The 22,538-nt window shown below is 41.5% G+C and overlaps 1 protein-coding gene across 4 annotated transcripts in view; it reads left to right on the top strand.

Annotated features, from left to right (window-relative positions):
* Positions 1–22,538, top strand: part of astn1 (astrotactin 1) — a 304,706-nt gene that overhangs the window by 246,314 nt on the left and 35,854 nt on the right. For all 4 annotated transcript variants that reach the window (XM_086203885.1, XM_086203887.1, XM_086203888.1 and 1 more), the window contains 3 exons: positions 15,239–15,516; positions 17,695–17,828; positions 18,283–18,434. In XM_086203885.1, coding sequence (XP_086060011.1) covers positions 15,239–15,516; positions 17,695–17,828; positions 18,283–18,434 — 564 coding nt within the window. The remainder of the gene's footprint in view (positions 1–15,238; positions 15,517–17,694; positions 17,829–18,282; positions 18,435–22,538) is intronic.

The following is a 22,538-nucleotide window of genomic DNA, read 5'->3' as shown; positions in this document are numbered from 1 at the left end:
TGAGGCCATAATACTCTGCAGACATTAAAACGAAATGATCTCTTTAAAAGCGTCTGCAGAGATCAGTCACCTGTATAAAAAGTCTCCATTGTGGAGATCATAAGCGCCTGTACTGTTAGGCTGCACTCCATTGTTTACGCTCCACGCTCCACAGCATTTATGGTAGTTGGGACAAATTCTCCTACTTCTTCTGTCTTCGTTTAAAAGCGTTTTTGCAATCCAAGTGACCACGGAACACTTGGGTGATCATTTAGAATACGGTTTGGTATGGTGAGATTGAAACAACAGGGTTATTTAGTTGTGATGGGGTGGGGGTGGGGTATTCACGAGCGTAATGAGGGTAGTTACAGAGGCGATTCAAACTTAGATGCAGACACAGTAATGGCACTGCTTGAAGGCTGAAATTAGCTAATCATTAATGCGGATGGCAATCAGGATGAGGTGAGTGAGAACACACCAGTATGGCCAGTATAAACTGGCAGAGCGGAAGAGAGTTCAGTGGGATCGCGGAGAACAGTGACACCCCTGGTAGAAGCTTGTTTTACCTCCACGATCCTCTGCATTGCCATATCATTCCACATGCTTTGGGACTTATAAGTAAAATGGTCTTTGCAGAAATGTGAGGAATAACTGTCTTTTATGGGCGACCAGTACTTAAAATTAAAAGTCTGAGGATAAAAGCAACATTTTAGCTTGAAGGCACTACAAATTTCAGTTCCTCTTAAAGACCCTGACATAAAGTTTTAAAATTACCATTGTGTATAAAAGAAAACACAAAGAAAAAAGGTCAGCGGCCTGAGAGACACACATTTGGACTCATAATGTCTCCGGCGGTGCTACCTCACTGACGTGGACCCGGGCTTCTCCAGTCATGCTTCATGTTACGTCTCAACCGGCTGCAGCTTCCAACTCCATTTCGCCTCCTTCAGTCGTCCTTCTACCCGAGACAGGAACTCTCATCAAGGCCTCTCAAAGTTGCCGCATTATAGAGATAAAAACAGAGACAGGCTGGAGACCGTCGTGTTGCTACACTACACCGCATCTTTAGAACCAGGTGGGATCACACCACTCAGCAATACAGTCAGCAATAATTCATACATCTACAGAGCTGGTAGTGTTTGTCTGAGAAGCATCAAGAGGGGAAATGGGATAAACGTCTCCACAGAACCGCGCTCGTAAGCAGATGAGCTGGATAGAACCAGTTTTTAGAGGCAAGGAAGGTGGGGGGGGGGGGGGGGCAAAGAGCTAAACATGTTGGCAAACACAACATCCCAAATAGTGGATAGATTTACCTGCTCAGTGTCTGCTGGAAAATACCTGACGTTCTAGTCATGGCTTTCTCTTTTTTTTCTCCCCATGTTGTGGTGTGTGTGTGGTGTGTACTCATACTTTCAGATACTTGTGTACCCTAGAATACCTACAAAAATGCTCACACCAGGTGCTTCCGCAGAGTTCAGTTCACATCCACTGCCAAGTTGTCCTAAGTTTCCAGTGAATATCTAACGTAGAGGCGGGGTCAGAGGGCTGTGCTACCCTGCAGGTGCCCCCCCCCCCAAAATAAAATCCCGTTTGCTTTTGCTGATGCACTGACTTTCTCATTTATAGGCAACTTTTTCAAATCCATAAGCCCCACAACTTATAATCACCCTGGTCTGAAAAAAAAATTGTGTGGGAACATAATTTTTGTACATTTGTACCTGCCTTATTGTTGATTTATTGGTTTCCTGGGGTTGATCGTGATTCGGCCGGTAATCAATCTCAGCTGGCGACCCTGACAAGTCCCAGGCCTCCCCTGAAGTAACCTTGGCCATCCCCAGGCTGCACCATATTAAAGTATGAAACTTCCTGCTGCTGCAGCTTATGTGACCAGATGAACAAATACACAAGCAGGGTGATAAAGGGAGGAAACTGAATGAATAAGTGGAGAAAACCCAGTGAATACCATACAGAGCAGGCGGGGGGGGGGGGGTAAATATTTTTGCATAATCTCATGAATATGCACCTGCTTACACTGTAACAGCACATCAACTGATATCATCAACTCACACTCTTTCTTAACAGCATGTTTACATGTGTCATTGTGATTAACGCACACCGATCCAGGAGTTTTCATGGCAGTAGATTGTGTACGTCTTTTTTAAAAAAATGATACTAAAACCATCCATCCATTTTCTACCACTTATCCTGTTGAGGGTTGGGGGGGGGGGGACTGGAGCCTATCCCAGCAGCCTTCGGGCAAGAGGCGGGGTTCACCATCTCAACGTCCATCGCAGGACCAACACATATAGACAGACAACCATTCACACTCACAGTCACACCTATGGTCAATTTAGAGTATCAATCAGCCTCGTCCTCTCTTGATGTCTTTGGACTGTGGGAGGAAGCTGGAGTACCAGAGAGAACCCACACAGGAACAGGGAGAACATGCAGACTCCACACAGAGAGAACCTTCTTGCTGTGAAGCAACAGTGCTTACCACTGCACCACTCTGCAAAAACCATGAAACAACTCTCAGCAATGGCATTAGTCTCACCACGAGCAGCTAATATTTAGTCCCCTGCAGTGCTGATTGTTTTTTAAACTCAGAAACTGCCGCTTCACATCAGAATGAGTCAATGGAGGAGTCGATGGATTCAAAGCTCTTGCTCCTGCTTGGAAAGTGAAAACCTGTGTACACATGAGTATTCACCTGGTTTCTGTTTGTCACTGGAGGAGGAGAGGATGTTTTCAGGTATCAGCTCCGAAATTAAATATGTTGTTTTAGCAATACAGCAATACATGTGTATACAGGTAGAGAAGGAAGACAGGTAAAAACAGCGATGTGTATAAAAAAAAAAAAGCAGGTAGAGTGAGTGAAAGGTAAAGAGAGTGAAGTGGAAGAACACGGGGAGAAACAGCTAGAGTGACAGACAGCATTACTGAGCACTTCAGCACTCATGAAAGAAACGTGATTAATAGATCTGTCAGGATGTGGTCAGCAGCTCTAATCAGCACTTAGACAGAGAACATCTGCCAGCCAAGTGCCACATACTGCTTTAAACATAAAGCTTCCATCAAGGTTACTGAGCCTCATCAGATATTGCTGTGGCTAGCCCGAGTGTGTGTGTGTATGCGTGCATGCGTGTGTGTGTGTGTGTGTGTGTGTGTGTGTGTGTGTGTGTGTGTGTGTGTGTGTGTGTGTGTGTTGGCTAAAGCGGAATGAGGCAGATTGCGGTGTCTTACCTAGCTTGGCTCAGCTTCCAACACAGCAAAGGCAAAGGAGCAAGATAACACTGCATAGGCAGAGCTCCCTTTAAGAAAATGTCTTAGAATCAGCTGTGTGTGGTACAAGTCCACGTCTTTCCCATCTTTACTTGAGTCCTGGGAATCGATCTTTTATTTTCTTTCTGCTGTCATGCGTAACAGGGCTGGACTCACAATCACCAAAATCATCTTTCCAGCTTTTAATTCTTCATAATGAGATCATTCAGCTAGAGGGAAGGAAACCTAGTCTATTTACTTGCCAATATATTAGGTACACCCGTATGTAGTATCACACAAATGTCCTGCAATAAAATTTCTCTTCATCAGGATTCTAAAAAATTTCTTTTGAATGTTTTAGCAATAATTTCAGAGGTTGTTATTTGTCCTGCTTTCCAACTGGTTGATGGGTGTTCCTAATATTTTGTCATCCCAATAACAGTAGCTTTATTTTGTATATCACTTTTTTTCTTTTAATGACCTGCTTCCACATGCTGCTATTAATATGAAGATAGAGACTCCCATAGCTGACAAGTTTGGGGGAAAAAAAATGCTATCAAATTCAGATTTGTGGAGACTTGGTTTAATTTGTTTCTGTCTTTGACGCTAAACATTTTTGATTAAAATATAAAAGAATCCAAATTCAAATTTTCAAAAAGGAAAACATTAATAAATAAAACATTAGGTCTCTAAAATGTGGCTGATAAGCAGTATTGGTGAGTGCAAACAGCCCCAAAACAATTGATTGACATGCTGACATGTATGTACACATGTATTATTAAATCTTGACTGATGCAAGAAAGTACCATCATTTTTTTTGTAACTACACTCTGCTCTTGCGTATGAGGCACACATGCAAAAGAACTCAATTAAAAGTTAAATATGAAATAACCAAACCCATTATAATGTCTACTGGCTGTTCATGTAGAATCCTACCATTCATAATAGGAGGTTCAGTACAAATTTGGTATTGGGGGATATTTAAAATTCTCATTTAGATTTCACGGGTGATTCTGTTTGTGCATGCAACCTAAACCCCAAACGCCAAACAGAATCATTCTTTACTTTGACTCATGCACAGCCACTTCAGGCGGTGCAGAGCTGAGCTCAGGGCATTCTGCATATCTGGCCTGCAGCAGACATGTGTGAGACACATCAGTCAGCAACGCTCTCTCATACACGCGCGCACACAAGCACACACACGCTGCCTCTGCCAATTACGTTACATCCTTTGAGCAAAACAGCCTACAGCAGTGAAGGACACTGTACTGCACGTCCTGCAGTCTGTCATGTCTGGACATTAAAATAGTTTTTTTTTGTCTTTTCTGATAAATCATTATCTTTCTAAAAAGGGTGAATTTAGTAAGACGACTGAAAGACTGGAGATTGAAACAATTATCTCTGTATGAATTTGGAACAGTAAACCAGTAAATACTTGTTGACCGATGGATCATTATCCGAACTGCAATTTGATATTAATATCAATAGTAGTAATGGCCACAGAACCATCAGCCGTATGACTATGAAGCCTTTCCCCAGCTTCATTCAGTCACTCATTACCAAGTCCTTATGTGAAGTTAGTGATAAATTCCAGGTTAATGAGCTGTTACATCAGTAAATTAGCGATCTGGAACTTGATACGATGGGGAAAATGAGGTTTCCCCTGCAGCTGAGGTGCAGGTCGTCTTGTTGGGGGAGCATTTGCATTAAAACTCCTCGGTGGAGCCATAACTTTTTTATTTTCAGGGTGACTCACTTTCCCCCAAAGTGTGGTGTTGAGATGGAAAGTCTGTAACAACAACTACAAACGTGTTCTCTTATAGTTACGAGCATAGGATCATTTATCAGTTTCGTCAATATCACAGTAATTATGTGGTTTTTTTTTTTCTGTGTCCTTAATGTCAGTCTTCTGACTCGTTTCCTCTTTATTCCTGTGTTGGACATAAAAAAAACTAATTAATGACCATTTAAAGCGGAGGCTTGAGAGTTAATGGTAAATGGGGGTGACAGGGGGTAATGGGGGGTGAAGTCATCTCGTTCGTGTCTTAGGGGAGGCCCACAGTGTCGAGCGTTAAAGCCCCTCCACTCCAGACTGTTGCTGACAGCCGTTATATCATCTATTCAGCTTCCTGGGTGCTTGAGTGTTGGTGCTGATTGTCATGTTGAAGTGGAAGATAGCGCTGGTGACATGGATCCTCAGGGGGAGTTAGAGTGTTCTTCCACCGCACAACAAATGCACGTTCATCCACCCACACACACACACACACACACAAACACACAAATGCACACACATCTTGTGTCGGTGTCAGTCACCTCAAGTATCAGTTTCTCACTTAACACCAAAACACCCAAATTCATGCAGCTCCTGTCTCTCCTTCCCTCTCACACACATCGTAGCAAACAAATGCCTTCCCTTTTCTTCATTTTTGATGTTTCGCTTTGCTTTTCTTTCTCTCTTTTTTTTTTGGTATCCCACACAATCACAATGAATCTTAGAGTGGCTTTGGGACCAAGGCGAAAAGAATGTGCACCTTTATTTTGCAATTTCGCTTTAGTTGGCTACGGGCGAGCATCTAGAATCACCACGTCGCTGCGTGCACAAAGAGAAACAAATCTTAGAAGATTTGTCTGTCTCACAGATTTATTTAAGGGCTGTGATGTATTCCATTTTTGCAGGTTTGGAGTTTACAATGTATCACATGCAGACACACGGCATTCTCAGAGTATTGTTTATCTGTGTCAGTTTCCTCTTTACTGCCTCTAATTCTGTTTATCATTTTTTTCCCTCTACATACAATAGGCGTGATCCCTCCAAATCCCCCCTTTTTAATACCGTTTTCCCATTTCACTGCTTTCCCATTTACTAGGCTACTGCCTGCTTTGATTTCTGACACTCTCAGATCAGCAGGTGCTTGTGATTACATTCCATCCCCATATAATGTTCATCTTGCAGCCAAACACATTCAAAAGGTTAGGTGTGGTTTGCCCAGCTTTTGTCTGATGAACAGCATGTACATTGATAGATGTTGATTCCTACACTTGCTGCACTTGTCAGTGATGCACTAGCAGCATCTAGTGGCTGAAAGGGGAATAACCTCACTAAGACGTTAACAGTAAGCGCCGTTTTTCCACACTGGTTCAAGGGGAAACGGTTCACACTGGGAGCAGAGGAGGTATCGCACCAGACATCGAGTTTAAAAGCCTCTTTCAAATGAGGCTGATAAAGTCGGGGGCTAAAATCATGAAGCTTTGATCATGAAGAAAAAATGACTTAACGAGTCATCTTTTCACAAAGAGTTCTGATCAAAGGCGATATAATGGAGAGGATCGGCGAGGCTGCGAGAGACAGGAAGTGAAGGCTTTTACTCAAAAGTGCTGTAACATATTAACCAAAATATGATACAGATTACAGTACATGCTTGTCTCATTCTGTTTCTCTCCTGTACGAAACATTTAGAAACTTGAAAGTATATTTGGTAAACAGGAGGAGGGATGATGTGGCGTTTATCTCCCACTGAAGCGTGTGGGAGGAAGGGGTGAATGGAGAGGTATTATATGAATCTGAATAGCTCTGAGCTCCATCTGTTGTGTACTATAGAGATGGTGAGTCATTCTGCCTGGTACAGCACGGGTCAGAGAAGCCCCCAAATCCCCAGCTTCATAACCACACACACACACACGCGCATATAAACCCATGGATCAACACACAAACAAATACATGCTCGCGGAGCAAGTTTCTCATCATGCATCTGTCCTGTGTCTGCAACCTAGTGGAGCGCATTAAGTGTCAGCTGGTATCAATAATTGCTTTTCGGTCCATGTTCAAGCCTTGTTTGGGGGTAAACATTTCAAAATTTAAACCATCAGCACCACCAGATGCTAAATTTTTTTTACTCTCACCCCAACAGAAATATCCTCTTGAAGTCCAGCTGAGATAGCATCAACTCTGGTCTTCTTTGAGAAAACCAAACAAAAGAAAGACCATTTTTTTAGTTGATTTCAGAGGCCACATTGTTGTTTTATGGATTCAACCGCATTCCATGAATGCTCTGTCAGCATTGTTACTTCACCAGGAAAATTCCACTGCTGACTGCTTTAGCAGCGAAGGCTAGATGGTGAATCACATGCAGTGTGTTAAACAGCATTAAAGATGTTCTATAACAAAAAGTGATTACAAGCTCTGGCAGTGCTATGAAATGGGATACACACAGTCTGCCTGTGACATTAGAGCTACAGTTCAAGTTGGATTACTGTCTCTCATTGCTGTTCCAGTGCTGTCGCAGCTCAGCCTGCCAGCTGTTCTCAAGTCAATGTTGTTTTCACTTCTAAAGTAATAATTTAACCCAAGTGCCAAAGCTGAACCCGTTACATCAGCCGTCATCTCTAAAACCAGATATAAATGCAGAATCTGAGGGCAGGGGACCACATTTGAGGCTCTGAGCTTGTTGTCTGAGTAGTTTTGACCAGCCATGTTTGATCACCGGGCTTTTGGTTCCATGCAGATTAAACAGCAAAAGACCAGAACAGAGAAATGCATCGGCAGGAATATAATCTTATCTCATTTGTCTTCCACCGACTGATAGTTTTTGGTGTATGTGCATTCATGCCAACAATTCAGACTGAGTGTAATAATCATAGCAATGGCCTATATCTTACATTGTGAGAAAGCTTCATCCGTAGTAGTGTTATTTACCTGGCTACAAAGGTGAGAAAGACCACTCATTTCATGTGATTCGATTGTATCTTTTCTGTAAAAGTGAGCAAACTGAGATTAAAATGCACCGTAAAGCACATGCAGCATTTCATCACGTTCAAACCCCATTAAGGAAGCACTTTTTTTTTCTTTAACCTCAAAAATATAAATATGTTTCAACAAGAATTTAAAAAAAAAAAAAAAAAAAGTCACACACTCTCTAAAATAGTCAGTGCACAGCCCCCGGTGGTCAGAAATGGATCACAGTCAGTGTCCAGCCAGAGCTGAGATTGTATCTCTCGACAGTAACCAAGAGAACAGGCGAGGACACCCGAGACACTGGGATTGTTCTGAATTTTTCTCATCGCCACTTTCCTTTGTGAGATGCCCGAGTCCATCAAACATGCATCACATTTAATGAGCTTTTGTGTGCGCTTGCATATGTCTGTGTGGACCTTTTCCTGGAAATTCTTTAAAGCAGTATACTGCTAGTCATTAAGTTCCACATAAAGCAGACATGTGTTTGTATATCTGTGTTGAAGCATTTTAGATGCCAGCATGAATGCACCCTGTAGAGTTGAAGAACGCTGACTGGTTGCAAAGCGATATTTTTAAAAGGTAGAGAGAATGCAAAAGCAGGGAAAGTGTCAGATATTGTGAGAGAGGAGGATTGACTTTCTTTTTCCTTTTTTTTTTTGCAGAGGAATGTAGAGCAGCAATATCCTTCATTACAGCTTTCCTCTCTCATCACCTACCACACGTGTATTTGCATTGTAAAAGAATGTGTGATTGGGCTTTTTTATTGATAAGGGTGGAGGGACTCACAGGGAACCAGAAAGAAGAAGCGCTGTTAAGATGAGAAGAAAGGCAGAGAAAGATCTTAAGTGAAGTTCATACAAAGAGCACGGTTCTTCGCTTGTTTTCTCTTGTATGGCAGAAAATTACAGCATTAATATTACATGGAACAAATTCATGTCTAACTGCTGCAACCTATAGTGGCAAGAAAAGAAGTTAGAATGAAGAAACACACAAGAAATGCTAATATGTTCACGAGCATGCACCTGGGTCCCTAAAGGAAGGCATCACACCAAAAGTGCACTCTTTCATTTGTGCGTTTTCTCATCATGAACGTTTAACTTGTTTTCCAACCTTGCAACTAGCAGGTATATACCTGGTACTAACTATAAGCTGTCGGTGTTCTTTTGCTCCTGTCAGTTTGATTCACACAGTCACCGTGATGCTCTGTTTTCTCACAGACAGTCAGACTTGAAAATCTTTGCTTTTGAAGCGGAACGGCCATAAGTTAATATAAAGGAATACTGGGACGGAGTTCCTGCGTTTTTGTTCACTTATGTTTCCAAGTGTTTTTGCAAACAAAGTAAAGGAAGAAACTATTGTCTGATTTGTTTCAAAAAGAATCTCAATCTATTCACTGCTACTGCAGCTGTAGTGTCAGTACATTTCAACTAAAGCGCTTGTCAAATGGTCTGAGAACCTCTTCCCCTGCAGCTCACCAACAGTGGAATTCTAACTTTGTGAGTCAAACACTTGAAGTCTGTACAGATATAAAATATAAATTGCCAAATAAAACTGTACAAGTATTATGTTAAAATTCTAGAAGTACATATCCAGAAAACTTCTCTTAACAAATGAGTGAAAACAGAAGTTAATCTACGGCCGTAATTTTCAAATGAGATCCATCCATCCATCTATCGTCAACATCTTACCCAGGGGCAGGTCATGGAGGTAGCAGCTCCAGTAGGGAGCCCTAAACTTCCCTTTCCCTGACCACATCAACCAGGTCTGACTGGGGGATCCCGAGGCATTCCCAGGCCTGTGTGGGGATGTAGTCCACCTGGTCCTCCATCTGCCCTGTGACCTTCTCCCACGCAGGATGTACGCAGCAAGACCACTTCCCTAGAGAGGCACACGGGTGGCATCTTAACTACATACCCGAACCACCTCATCTGGCTCCGTTTGACGCGAAGGAGCACCAGCTCTTATTAGTCCCTTGCCACGGAGCTTCCCACCTTATCCCCAAGAGAGACACAGGCCACCTTCCTGATGAAACCCATTTCGGCTGCTGGTATTCACAATCTTGTTCTTTTGGTCAAAATCCATATGTTGGAACGAAGACTGGTGGATTGAGAGCTTTGCCTTCTGGCTCAGCTCTCTCTTCATATTCATGACAGCTTGGTTGAGCCGAAACAGCTCCCACTGCTCCGCTTCTCCAGCCCATCTCACACTCAAAAGTCCTTCAAGAACAGAACCCTGAGATACTTGAATTATTTCGCCTAGGTTAATGACTCATTCCCTACCTGAACTGGACACTAAACCATTTTTTACTAAGAACCGCCAAATTTGGAGGTGATGATCTTCAAACTCCTGCACAAGGAGAAGTTTGCTCTGATGGATTTCTTTCAGCAAACCCCTTTTGACTTTTTGTGTCAGAAACACTCTGGCAGAATCCCTTCAAGGCAAACTACTCCCTCTGGGTTATCTACAGTTATGTTCACCGAGTATAATCTGAAAATCCTCCTTCAAAAAAACAACAAAAAAAAAACAGCTCCCTCCCCTCCGATTGGATCTCACTTTGCATGCATATACTTGTCACAATGAACTTGCCTCACTGGTGATCTGTTGTATCCAGTGATGCATATGAAGTGATGTTACTGGGGTAAAAAAGGATACGCAAGCAGGCCTCTGCATTCTTCGCAACACAATATTTTATGTGTCGGTTTTCCATATGCAACCCTGTTAGCGGTGAGTGCTAGAAATTGCAGCAGGATGCAAGTTCCTCCAAGTAAGAGAGGTTGATCTGGCCTGTCTTCATCGTGGTCTTTATTTGGTCTTTGAACCGCTTCCTCCACCCTCCGGCAGCGTGTCGGCCAGGGTGGAACAACCAGCATCCTTGAGTTGTAAGATAAAGAGATGTGGTAACCTGACGAACCACAGTCTGCGAACATTCTTTAATTTTTTTGACCCAAGAGATAAAATGTGCATAACCTTAAAGTTATACAGCCATAATGAAAGTATATACATATAAGATCAGCCTGCTGTAATATTTACTAAACCGCTAAACTGTGCATTTGAAGTTAAGAGGAGAGGACTCAGTATGCTAATGTACTGTCGGTAGGTGTCCTCAGGCAGGGCTAGTCCTCTGTTTTAATATTCCCCTGTAGTCCCAGCCGACAGTGAACGCTGCTGAACCAAACCAAAACGAAACCCAGCTAATCATTGCCAATCTGCTTTGCCCTAAAAGGCATCCAGCTGTCTTAATGTAACTGCCACATTTAATTTCCATCTGCCAGGAGGAGGCAAGTGAAGACAGAATGATGAGAGCTGATTAGAGGGAAGTGAGCCAGTTTGACAAGGATAGATTTAAACGTGGCTGGTCAGGGGTGCAAGAACATTGACATGTTCAAGAGCAGTGAAGCACATAAGTCTGTAGGTGCACATGGATTCACACATGCTTACATGACCAGGCTGTGGATTCCATCTCTTACACCAATAGCTGTTTATTTGTTTTTCTCTTTCCCTTTATCTCTCTCTGCCCCCCCTCCCACACACACACATACAGAAGTCTAATCTTCTCTTTATTGCCTTTGATTTGTCAGGTAGACTCGAGACCTGCAGAAAGCCTCTACCATAGGCATTGCGCTCACACGTACACACGCAAACACACACACACAGACACAGACACATACGCACACACACGCACAGACACCAATGCCACTTGGGGGTCAAGTTGGAGTTTGATTTCATTCTCCCCTGATGATGTGACTCGCCCCTCAATCAGACCTCATTTACCTGCACATTGCTGGGATTGGTCGGGGCTTATCTGTCGATTGGTCTCAGGGGCCTAATCACAAGCTGCATGCTAAGATTGTCAAGGACATAAACATTCAAGATGCACACACACACACACACACACACACACACAGCCACATCTAACAGGAGAATAACAAGTGTGCATATCAAGTATATATACACTTGGAGCTTTTGATTTGGCTGGTTTCTCCTCTCTGCTGCACCAACCAGTGGTTTATGCTGCTGTTTTCTTACTGTCTTCAAGTGGACTGGAAGCATTGGTGCAGTAGGAGGGTTTGTTTTGTGCATGTTCATGTATTTTTAGGCTGGGGTCTTAGGCAAAGGTGTGTCATCAGTGCAATATAGTACCATGAGTTGCCCTTTAAAAGGGTGCTAACAGGAGTATTTTCAGCTAAATTAGCAGCAATTGTACTCCCCCTTCCTTGGTTCATTGTCAGGAATTTACTGTCATTGATCACACATAACATTACTTGAAGAATAAAAACTGAATACTTTATTCAGTGTACCATTTTTAGGCTCTTTGTATTTGACTGTTTATTAGTGTTGTGCTCTGAGATGAATTGTTTTGTCTTCCTATTTGCTACAGGAATTATCTGCAGTATTAAGTGTTTGGAGCAAAAAGTGTGAACTGTTTTTAAATTAACGGCACGAGACACCAAACTTTTTTTTTTCCGGCGCTGAACAAAGATTTCTATATTTATCACAACTTCGTGTGGGTGGGTGATAGTAGAAGGAACTGTATTAACATTATTATGATCCAGACATAAATCTCTTTGACTTTGTCGTCTCCTTTAAGTTGAAGGTGACACACCAGAGCTATTAGCATTACACATGAATACATGTTATTATGCATGTTTCTCATCCCAAAGGCTCCTAGAACTCTATTCCATCAAAAGCAGCTCACATATAAAACTTACTTCCTAATTGATGCTTGAGCTTTTAAATTACTTGTGTTTGCTCACAGCCAGTCTGCCAGAATGGTAATTTGAAAAAGCCCCCCTTTAATAAAAGAAACAATAGTGTCAAAACTCTCTCGCTGCTATGTTCCTTCCCTTCCGATGGCACTCAGCTTGAGACAAAATGACATTATTGAGTATAATGAATTCACATTTGCTGTAATGAAAAAGTTCAATTCTACATCTGTGCATTTGCAAGAGTCTGGAATCTTAACATCTTGTATGCAAAATGAAGCTGTTTTGTTCCGCTTAAATTGAATCGAACCAGCCATAATGTTGACGCTACAAACTCCATTATTATTAATAAAGAGAGGAATACAAGGAATAGAAAAAATTCTCCCCTTAAATGTACAGCGCAGACACTTTTACCCTCCCACTCACCTTCATGCCTTACTGTTTATCACTCATCTCTTAGCTGTCTCACATCCAAGCCTGAGGTTGAAGGAATAGATTTCCATGGCAGAAACCATCCAGCAGACATTCAACGCCTTTATGTTTATGTGTGTTTAGCTTTTCACTTGCATCGTTTTCACAGGACCTAAACACGGGACATCTTGTTCATGACTGTCATCATTACCATGTTATATTCCATAATACAATACAGTATTCTATGTTGTGTTTTGCACCGCGTCTTGGCACAGCACAGCCTAAAGCTTGCACACCGCTCTCATTGCCAGTTTCATCATCACCTTCTGGAGCTTGTTCACACATGCTGCTGTTTTCACACTGCTCTGAGCTGGTTTTAAAATAGTTGACTGTGTTGTTATTATCTCAGGCACATTTTTTTCAATTTATTATGGTGTATTCCACTCCTTCTTTTCTTTTTCTGTTCTCCATCATCTTCTCCTCCTGCCTCATGTCTTCTACTGATTTGGTCATCTGTCAGATAAGTCATCCGACCAATCATAGCCTCCTGGAATGGGGATCAACCAATTACTGGCTGCTACCAACCCGTCATATTGCGTTGAAGCACAGTGTGTGATTTACACTCTTTTGAGTCTACATGATCTCTTCAAATTACTCTGTTCACCCACCGTTGCTGGCTTTTGAGTCCAAAAACCAGTCCAGCCCCCTAGAAATGTTCTGTTTTTGTTCGTCCAGAATAACCACTCGGAGCCTGAGTGCATAGCTACCATAAACTCTGTTTTGTTATCTGTGATGTCACACATCTCTGCATATAATATAAACAAATCTGTCCACAATAGAAATAAATTAACTCTGGCTAGGCAAAATGTTGACATTCTGGTAATCTTTTTTTTTTTTTTCCCAACCTTGAGAGTTGATAATAATTTTCACAAATCTTTGCTTTGTTCCAAAGAGGAGAATTTTATCTTCTCCATGTTCCATTGACTATTTCACCCTGCTTTGTTGGAGCGTAAAATCAAGATAGTTAGCAAGTAAGCAGATGTAGCTACAGCAAAAGACGTACATCATTGGGCAGTCAGGGCATAACGATATCATAAATATGCTAAATAGTGTATGAAGTAATTTGACAACATGTAGTGAGTCTTTATGTACTTTCAACTCGTTAGCAGCATTGACTGTGAGCTAGCTGCTAGCATTATATAAACTTTTAAAGTAAACCATCTGCAACTCCGGGCTGGTGCCGTGTGTTAGCGGCTTTGGATGATTTTTTAAAAAGTACTTCGGGGCTGCACTTCCTGATACTCTCTCCCTCAAAGACAGGGCATGTTGGTTGGCAATGCATGTACCTTAGCATGTTAGCATAGCCATGCTGTGTGTAGCAAGGGGACTTTAGAAGCATACAAGTTACCACCACCTTACTGGCTAGGTGAAAGTGTTTATGTCCTGGCAAGGGGTTGTTGTTGTTGAGGTTTTTTCCCGTTTCAAACTTGGCATTTTTGATAGGGGGAAAAAAACTACAATCTTGAGGTCAGCCTACAGCAATTCACCTTAATATGATGTAAATGTTTTATTGTTCCCTTTCCCATATTCACCTTTTTTGCTAGAGGGAACTGCAGCTGTTGCCCAAATATTTACACGTCATGTAGAACAGTTCAAGAGTCTCCAGACGGGAGATATGGGAAAGCAGGAATGTTTTAGTTTTTCCATGCTACTACAGTATAAAAGACAGAAATATTCTCTCAGTTCAGCTTTTTTCATTCCCTCACTCCCCTCTCTCTCATTATTAGAGTCATGTGGCCTCGATGTCTATTGTTCAATAATAGCACAAATAAGTATACGTTTTTAGTTTGGTTATGAAGGTTTACTTTCATGATTTATGTAACCCGTTAATATATTTTATGCCGTTGGGTTCCAGGGGGACACTAGTGAGGATGGTGGAGGTACAGAGGGAAGGGGGTTGTGCTTATTCAGCTGTTGTAAAAATGTTGTTAAATAAACAATTGTTCACCATGTAAAATACATTTTATGACTCTCCTCTTTTTGTTCCTGGTTCCCTGTGTGATTTATGTTTAGCACCATTTTGGTAAACAAGTGTACTATAAACCGGTTGCAATACGCCAACTAACCACTTTGCTGTCAACTTTCTGTCTAGGTAACTCACCTTCGGAGGAGTCAGAAGAGCGCGACAAGGAGCCCAGGACGCTCACCTATCCTGCATACATCGCCAGTCTGCTGGACACAGGTGCCAAGCGTATGGCAGCCGGCGTGCGGATGGACTGCTCCAGCCAGGGCCAGTGCCCCCGTTCCTGCCACCTCTGCCACATGAGCCCAAGGGCAGCACAGGGGCGACAGCAGTCTGAGCCGGTCCTGCTGCAGATTACCAAGGCAGCACCCATCTACGAATTGGTCTCGAACAATGAGACGTACCAGGTGTGTGTAGTTTTTCTTTCTTTCTTTCTTTCTTTCTTTCTTTCTTTCTTTCTATCCTTGACAGGGTTAAAACAGTCATCAAAAACTTTAAAGTTATGGAATTTACAAATAACATTTTCCAGACCTTGAAAATAACATTATAAAAATGTTGTAAAAGATGTTGAAATTTTGCTTCACAAATCTGTACATAGTAGAGAAAGAGCTCAGTTAATTTGCCATTGATTAAATATATGCTGGTAGATATGGATTTCTTTGTTTATGTTTCATGTGTAGGTTTTTCAGAAAACGCCTAGTCATGAAAATGGTGAAAATGTATGACAAAGGTTTGGAAAAGTCAAGGCAAAATCATGAACATTGATTTGTAAAAAATGCCTGCAAACACATTCATGATGCTACTTTTACATGACACCCTCACCTTTTATTCTTAATATACCAAATTGAACAAATTTGATCTGGAAAAAAAACACGTCATCCACTTATGTTTAACTGCTGGTTAAAGTACCAGATCCACAACTGAATCCAGGCATAAGAACGTTGGTTTGATCATTCAACCACAGTTGATAAACCATGAATATTAGAGACCCACTCAGAGCTGAAAAGCCTCACAGGCTCATTATAAAACGGACTTTAGCGGGAAGTCTGTCCATCTCGCTGTACTATGCAGACATCACGCTGGGCCATCATCTGTCGTGCTGTGCTTTGACCTATTTGGTTGCATCTGTAGTGTAGGTCAATAGTGTTTCTCCTCCTCCAGCAAGAGTCAATGTCAATAAGGTGCGCTCTGCCCTCCTGGGGTGTCAGATTTCAGACGGATACAGTCGCTGTTATCACTTGTATCGACGGAGGCTGAGTGGAGGTTGCCAGTCGTCAGATGAGAGCGTCGCAGGCAGTGTTTTGTGAAAATGTAGATTTGACCTTTTTTGGCTTCCACTTGTCAGTGTCATTACTGCTCTGATACATACAGTAGATACACAGCCTCCAGACTAATTCGATACAGGTGAAGTTGTAATTGTATCCAGGGATTGAATGGTTTCCTGCATAGACTACAAAATGTATCCAGATTAGACTCTGAGTCCTTCAAATTTCAGAGGGAAATTCTTTACTCCTGTCATATATCAGGTTTATATGCAAAACACAGAATCACTTTATTGCATGTGATGAAACGTACCTCTATTCTGCAACATGAATTACAGTTTACCAAGATCTTGATACTCATTCGAATTGGCTTCTTTTATTTGTCAGTGCGTCAGATAACGTTATGTGAAAAAGTTAAGACGACAAATGCACGGCTTATATATTGAATTTTTGAACCAGAGCTACATCTGTTACATCTAGTTTAATCTCTGGTTGCCACGAGTATTCCTCATCAAAAATATCCCAAAATATCGCTGCAATATTCCAGAGGGGAAACGGACTGTGATTTGGTTGGGATGACAATGAAAAGAGCCCTACTTTATTTGTACTGCATGAACTATGATGTTTAGAGAGAGAGAACTGTACCATGACATTATTGGAACTGAAATATTCCTGAGTTCACATGTATCAAGCATCAACTTTGCCAAAAGACCTGGAAGAGAAGACATATTCAGTTGTTTATTCAGTATTTATTTGGATTTTTCAATAACACTGCAAGCTCTTTTGTTTTCGCCCCCATTTTTCTAACATGCAAGACTTCTTATATGGATTGCTTGAGGGATATGGGTCGATCATACACCAACACACTAGACATACACACGCAGACACACACACACCCATCAGTTGTGAAAAGAATGGGTTTGATCGCTGCATCTATCAATAATAAATCAAATACATAACCTGAAGCTGTGTGTCTGTAGCGGTGGCTCTGAATAATCTGTATAATCTCTATATCATTTCATCCCTGAAAATTATTTAGATGCCTGCCTTTAGAAGCACAGAGCGCCTATTGGTTTGTGGGCTTTTAAGTTTAAACATATAGATTTGACATTTGCTTCATCGATGAATCAATTTGAATTAGTATCTAAAGTAACATGTTGATACAACTATAAATGATGTGGACGTTGTTGCCCACATTTGAATTTTGTGCTCTGAAATTGTACTTTTGTTTACACTGTCCCTTTTCTCTCTCTCTCTCTCTCCCTCTCTCCTTCTCTCTCTCTCTCTCTCTCTCTCCCTCTCTCTCCCTCTCTCTCTCTGTAGGCTCTTCAGGAGGCAATGATGAGCATGCTGTGGTGTTCAGGGAAGGGTGATGTTATCGATGATTGGTGTCGCTGTGATTCCAGTGCTTTTGGCACAGATGGCCTTCCCACCTGCGCCCCACTTCCTCAACCTATGTTAGTAACTTAGAATAATATTATCTTGTTCACACACATATTACTCTGAAATGGGTTGTGGAGAATATCAGCTATGATTTTTTTTTCATTTTTTTTTTCTGTCAGAGCTCTTTCTCCCCTTCTGCAGCACTTCTATAAATGGCTCACTGAATTTCATTGCAGCCAAACCTAACAGCATTTATTGATTTATCTCTCATGTCTGGTTCGAGTGCTAATCGATGAAATGAGCGACTGTATTGATCGGGTGCCATGAAAATGTTGTATGTGTGGTTGTCGTCGTTATACAGCTGCAGACGGCTGCGGTAGGTAAAGATATTAGGATGAATGTGTTGTGGACCCTGCAGTGTTTACATTGCCGCTGCAGATTTGTAAAAGACAAGCTTAATGCCAGCTGTCAATTAGGATTCCACATTGCATACCCAAGCTTTCACTGCATCTCTGTCCCTGTTGTCAGGCTGAAGCTGTCTTACACCTACGAGCCCAGCAGCTCCTTGGTCATCATGGAATGGAATCACACCGAGCCGCCAATCGGTGTTCGGATCATTGATTACCTAATCAGCCAGGAGAAGGTGACTGAGAGGACTGACCACTCCAAAGTTGAGACAGGTACATCCATGCTCACATCAAGAGCTTGATCAACGATGATAAACAAGGTACAAAAGTTGGTGGTGCAAGACAACCAGAGACGTCTGTTTAGAGAAAGACAAAAGAGCTCTGCAAAGCAACCTATGAATCACAAAGATTTATGTTCCTCACACTCCCGTAGATGTCAGTCTCATGGATTTATATCATCCAGTTCTTGCTTTAGTTACAGAACCATGTCTGGATCTAGACTTTGAGATGGGTATTGAGTCAATCAGTTGGCTCTAGTTTGCGTGAGCAGCATGTGTTCACTGTTTGTGTTGACTCAAACCATAAGTTGGTATTAAGTAAGTATTTTGGCTCTATGTAGCCACAAACACCAGCTTTTCTACCAAGTTAAGGTTGGCGGTGTATCATTTTATCATTCTACTGACAAATTCTCCTGTAATTCTAAATTACAATTTAATAAAATAGTTAAACTCCAAACTACTCCCAGTTTAAACTCACAAGCGGAACTGGTGGGTGTCTACAAACACAGGCCTCTTGAACTCCACATGAAGTGTCAACATTCTAACTTTGCTCTAGATTTACACATCAACCTTTTTAAGCCTCTCTTAGTTGTAGTTTTTAAGTCCTCCACAAGATGGTGTTCAGCAGTAACAATTGTGACTTGATGAGTAGACTTCCACATAATATTTCCCCTTGAAACACATACAAGAGAAAAGCAGGACCACAAGAGCTTCTAAACAGAGCAGCTGGCAGCCCCTTTAAGATATGGCCCAAGCATTACAGAAATAATAAGATTAATAAAAACACACATTAAATATTCCTGAAAAATAGAAACAGAAAGGAATACTTTGTGCCATATTTAAATCTGGAAGTATATGAATAGATAAAAAAAAAAACTATTTATCAAAAAGGAGCCTTAATCAATCATATTTTTTTTATTTTATTTACCTATTTATGTATTTTCAAATCACCCTACAGATTTATTTGATTCTATATTCCTTTTTCCCCCCTTACATGTTTGTTCATCATTTCATTTAAATTGAATTTATTTACCTGCGGGAGTTTTAATCCTCCGCATGTCTTATATTTGCATAGCTTTTCGAAATTGCATTATTTACAAAGAAGTTTATATTGTTGTTTTTGTTGTAGTTTTTTTTTTAAAAAACAAGATTGATTCAGTGTTTGTGCATGAAGGTGAATTTCTTTCATGTTTTCATTAAAAGAAGGAAATCAAACATGAGCAGCTATAGCAGCTGCAGGAGTCTGTACGCACCTTTCATCCATAACAACGAGCGCCGCTGATTTGGCGGCAACTAATATGAGTGGAAACTGGCTAAACAAATACAGTTTATTTTAGCAGTAATGACGCAATCCATAATGGATACGCTTACAGCTCCCAGTAAGTACCAAAGTTTGTTGTAACTTAATGAGAAAATAAACTGTATTTCTCGTAAACCTGAGGATCATCAATCAATGTGGTCAGGAAAGGGGGAGCGAGCTCAGACGAGCATTTGCTTTATTAGGGCAGTTATATGGAATATGAATGGTTTGTTGTAGCTAAGAGGCATTTTATTTCTCCTAAAAAATACACACCTTAAGTTAACGTTACATCTTCGTCTACAGACGCTGAAACATTTACCGAAAGTAAGTCAGTAAAATCCTATTCCTTATACAGTACAGGAGGAAAGAAGGAGGTGGTCTGTTTGTTGTCAAACGACACGCGGTCAGAATAGAGAGACCGCCGCGCATCCTGAATGACGTTGTGTGTGCAGTTTGTTTTCCATACATCTTCAAATCACATTTCAGTCAAAATTGTAACTTTTTTTTTCGTACTTATATGTAGATTGTCATTGACCTTCTCACCTTCACCTCCCAAAGTTCCTGCGACTGTAGCCACTCGATGAATTTCAGTTGTCCTTATAAAAATGACCTTCAGTGTCATATAAAAGTGTCTAACTACAATACAGTGTTTATCGCCTTTTTAATCTCGTTTATGAGTCTAGAGCAGAAGTTTAAATCACAAAACAAAGTCCGCCCCTCCTGCTCCTCCTGCTCCTTTTCCTCCTCCTCACTCTCCTCATCATCTCACAGTGTTGTCACCTGCTTGTGTGAGCCAATTTAACTGATGCTTTTTAGTTTATTTGTGCACCATGGCGCGGTTGGTTTGAGGTCTTCCAGGAGGTTTCGCTATGTTTGTTTACTGTGCACCTGAGCGCAATTGCCACATTCCCACCTGCCCAAACCAACCGCACCGAGAGAGAACACACTAAAAGCGATTCAGCCAGACTAAATAAGGCAGGTGCAGAAGCCCTTTAAAAGGGGCACAGCCGTTACAGCAAAGGTGTTAGTGGTGCATGCTATTGCATGATAACGCCAAAACTAAGATGTACGTCTCTGAAGTATGACATCAAAAAAGGTTGAAGGAAACAGATATCGTATGTATGAAAGTGTGGACAGATGGAAAGCTGATGCTCCTACCGGCAGGAAGGCATACAAACCAACAATCCATCCCTCTAGATCCTTCTTGCTACTATGATGTTTCCAGGAGGATGAGCTGAGATCCAGAGCAGCATCAGAAATACACAGCTCCAATATTTCATATTGCCAGCTCTGATTTACATGGCATCATTTTTGCCTCGCGTCTGTCCCCTGGATGCTTTTGGTTTCCGGTGGAGGCGGATGTGATGTTATCTACCAAATTAAACATCGTCGCCGGGGGCTAAACAAACATTTCCACATAAAGCCTTAATAACAAATTATACAACTTTTGTGTGAAATAAAAATGGGTAAAAGACCCCCCAGAAAAAACTGTTCCAACTCTCATTCACACCAAGACATTAATGTACAGGTCAAATGATGACACCACTTACTGAGATCCCATTACATAACTTCTACATATTGAAGTTTACTTCCTTTTCTCTGACATTTGAACTCTTCAATGTGTGAAATTTCCCAGCACAGCTGTAATTACTTTGAATGAACGTCATTCGGCGCGCGCAAACACACACACACACACACACACACACACGCACGCACGCACGCAGTGAGGGCCCACCTCATCTTTAGCAGATGACTGATGACTGTGGTGAACACAAAGGTGGCTGGGCATGGATATTAGGTTGAGTTATGGGGGAGGAGAGGGGAGGAAGACCACCAAGGAGAGAGGCCGAATGAGAGACAAAGCAGGAAACAAAGACAGGAGCGGGATGGAGAAAGCCATAAAACAAAATGTAGAGCGTGGTTTTCATTTCAGCTGTCAGTCTTTCATCTTGAAGAGTCTCCACCAGCTCCCCTTGGCTGCCCCCTCATCTGTCTTTGCTTTTCCTTCACCACTCCCTCATCCTTCCTCTCATCTCCTGTTTCTCCTCTCCTGATGCTTTGCTCCCCTAAAATTCTTATCTCCTCTCATTAAATCTCTGTCTGACCACTTCCTCTTGTCTCATCTTTGCCTCATTTCCTATGCTGTTTCCCCTGGTTCAGCCCCTTTTCTGGCCTCTTCTCTGTTTGTTGCCACATGTTGCTTCATCCCCTCACTGTTTCACTTTTCTCATTATCATCCATGTGCTTTTCAATGTGCTTTTCTTTTCAAAACACATAAAGAAAATGTAAAACACAGAAGTTGTGTGATTTTTTTTAACTTGTAATTGGAATTTGTAACGATCAGTCTCTAATCAAAACTCTTTCAGGCCACTGGTTCTGGTTGAAACATTTTAATATGCTCAAAGCACCAGTAAATTCAGAAGAGCTCTAATCCTAATGGGTCTGTTCAGAACTCTCCTTTAAATGAGAGGAGCATTTATGTGGCCACAGGCACTTTTTCCTTGATTTAAAACAACATAGAAATGGGTTTCCTAATTTTTGGCGCACACTTGTAAAATGTTTGTTGCTTTTCTCAAGAAATCTTGACAAGAGGGATTTTTAATTCATTCCGGATCATTTCTACTACCACTTCCACATTTCATGGATAAATCCAACTTTTTTGGTGTGCATGTGTTAAATTAGGCCAAATAAATGCAATATTTTGTTTTTGGTTTTTTTTTGCAATGCCCTCACAGATTTAGTTTATAATTGTTGTAGCAGACTGCAGAATCTGGTAGATTGATTGCGGAAACCATGTGT

The sequence above is a fragment of the Aulostomus chinensis genome, chromosome 5, assembly GCF_037954235.1.
Source record: "Aulostomus chinensis isolate RoL2024-O1b breed Wild chromosome 5, RoL_Achi_v1.0, whole genome shotgun sequence".
NCBI lineage: Eukaryota > Metazoa > Chordata > Actinopteri > Syngnathiformes > Aulostomidae > Aulostomus > Aulostomus chinensis.
The sequence above is the reverse complement of the archived record's forward strand: the minus strand, read 5'-3'. Positions and strand labels throughout refer to the sequence as shown.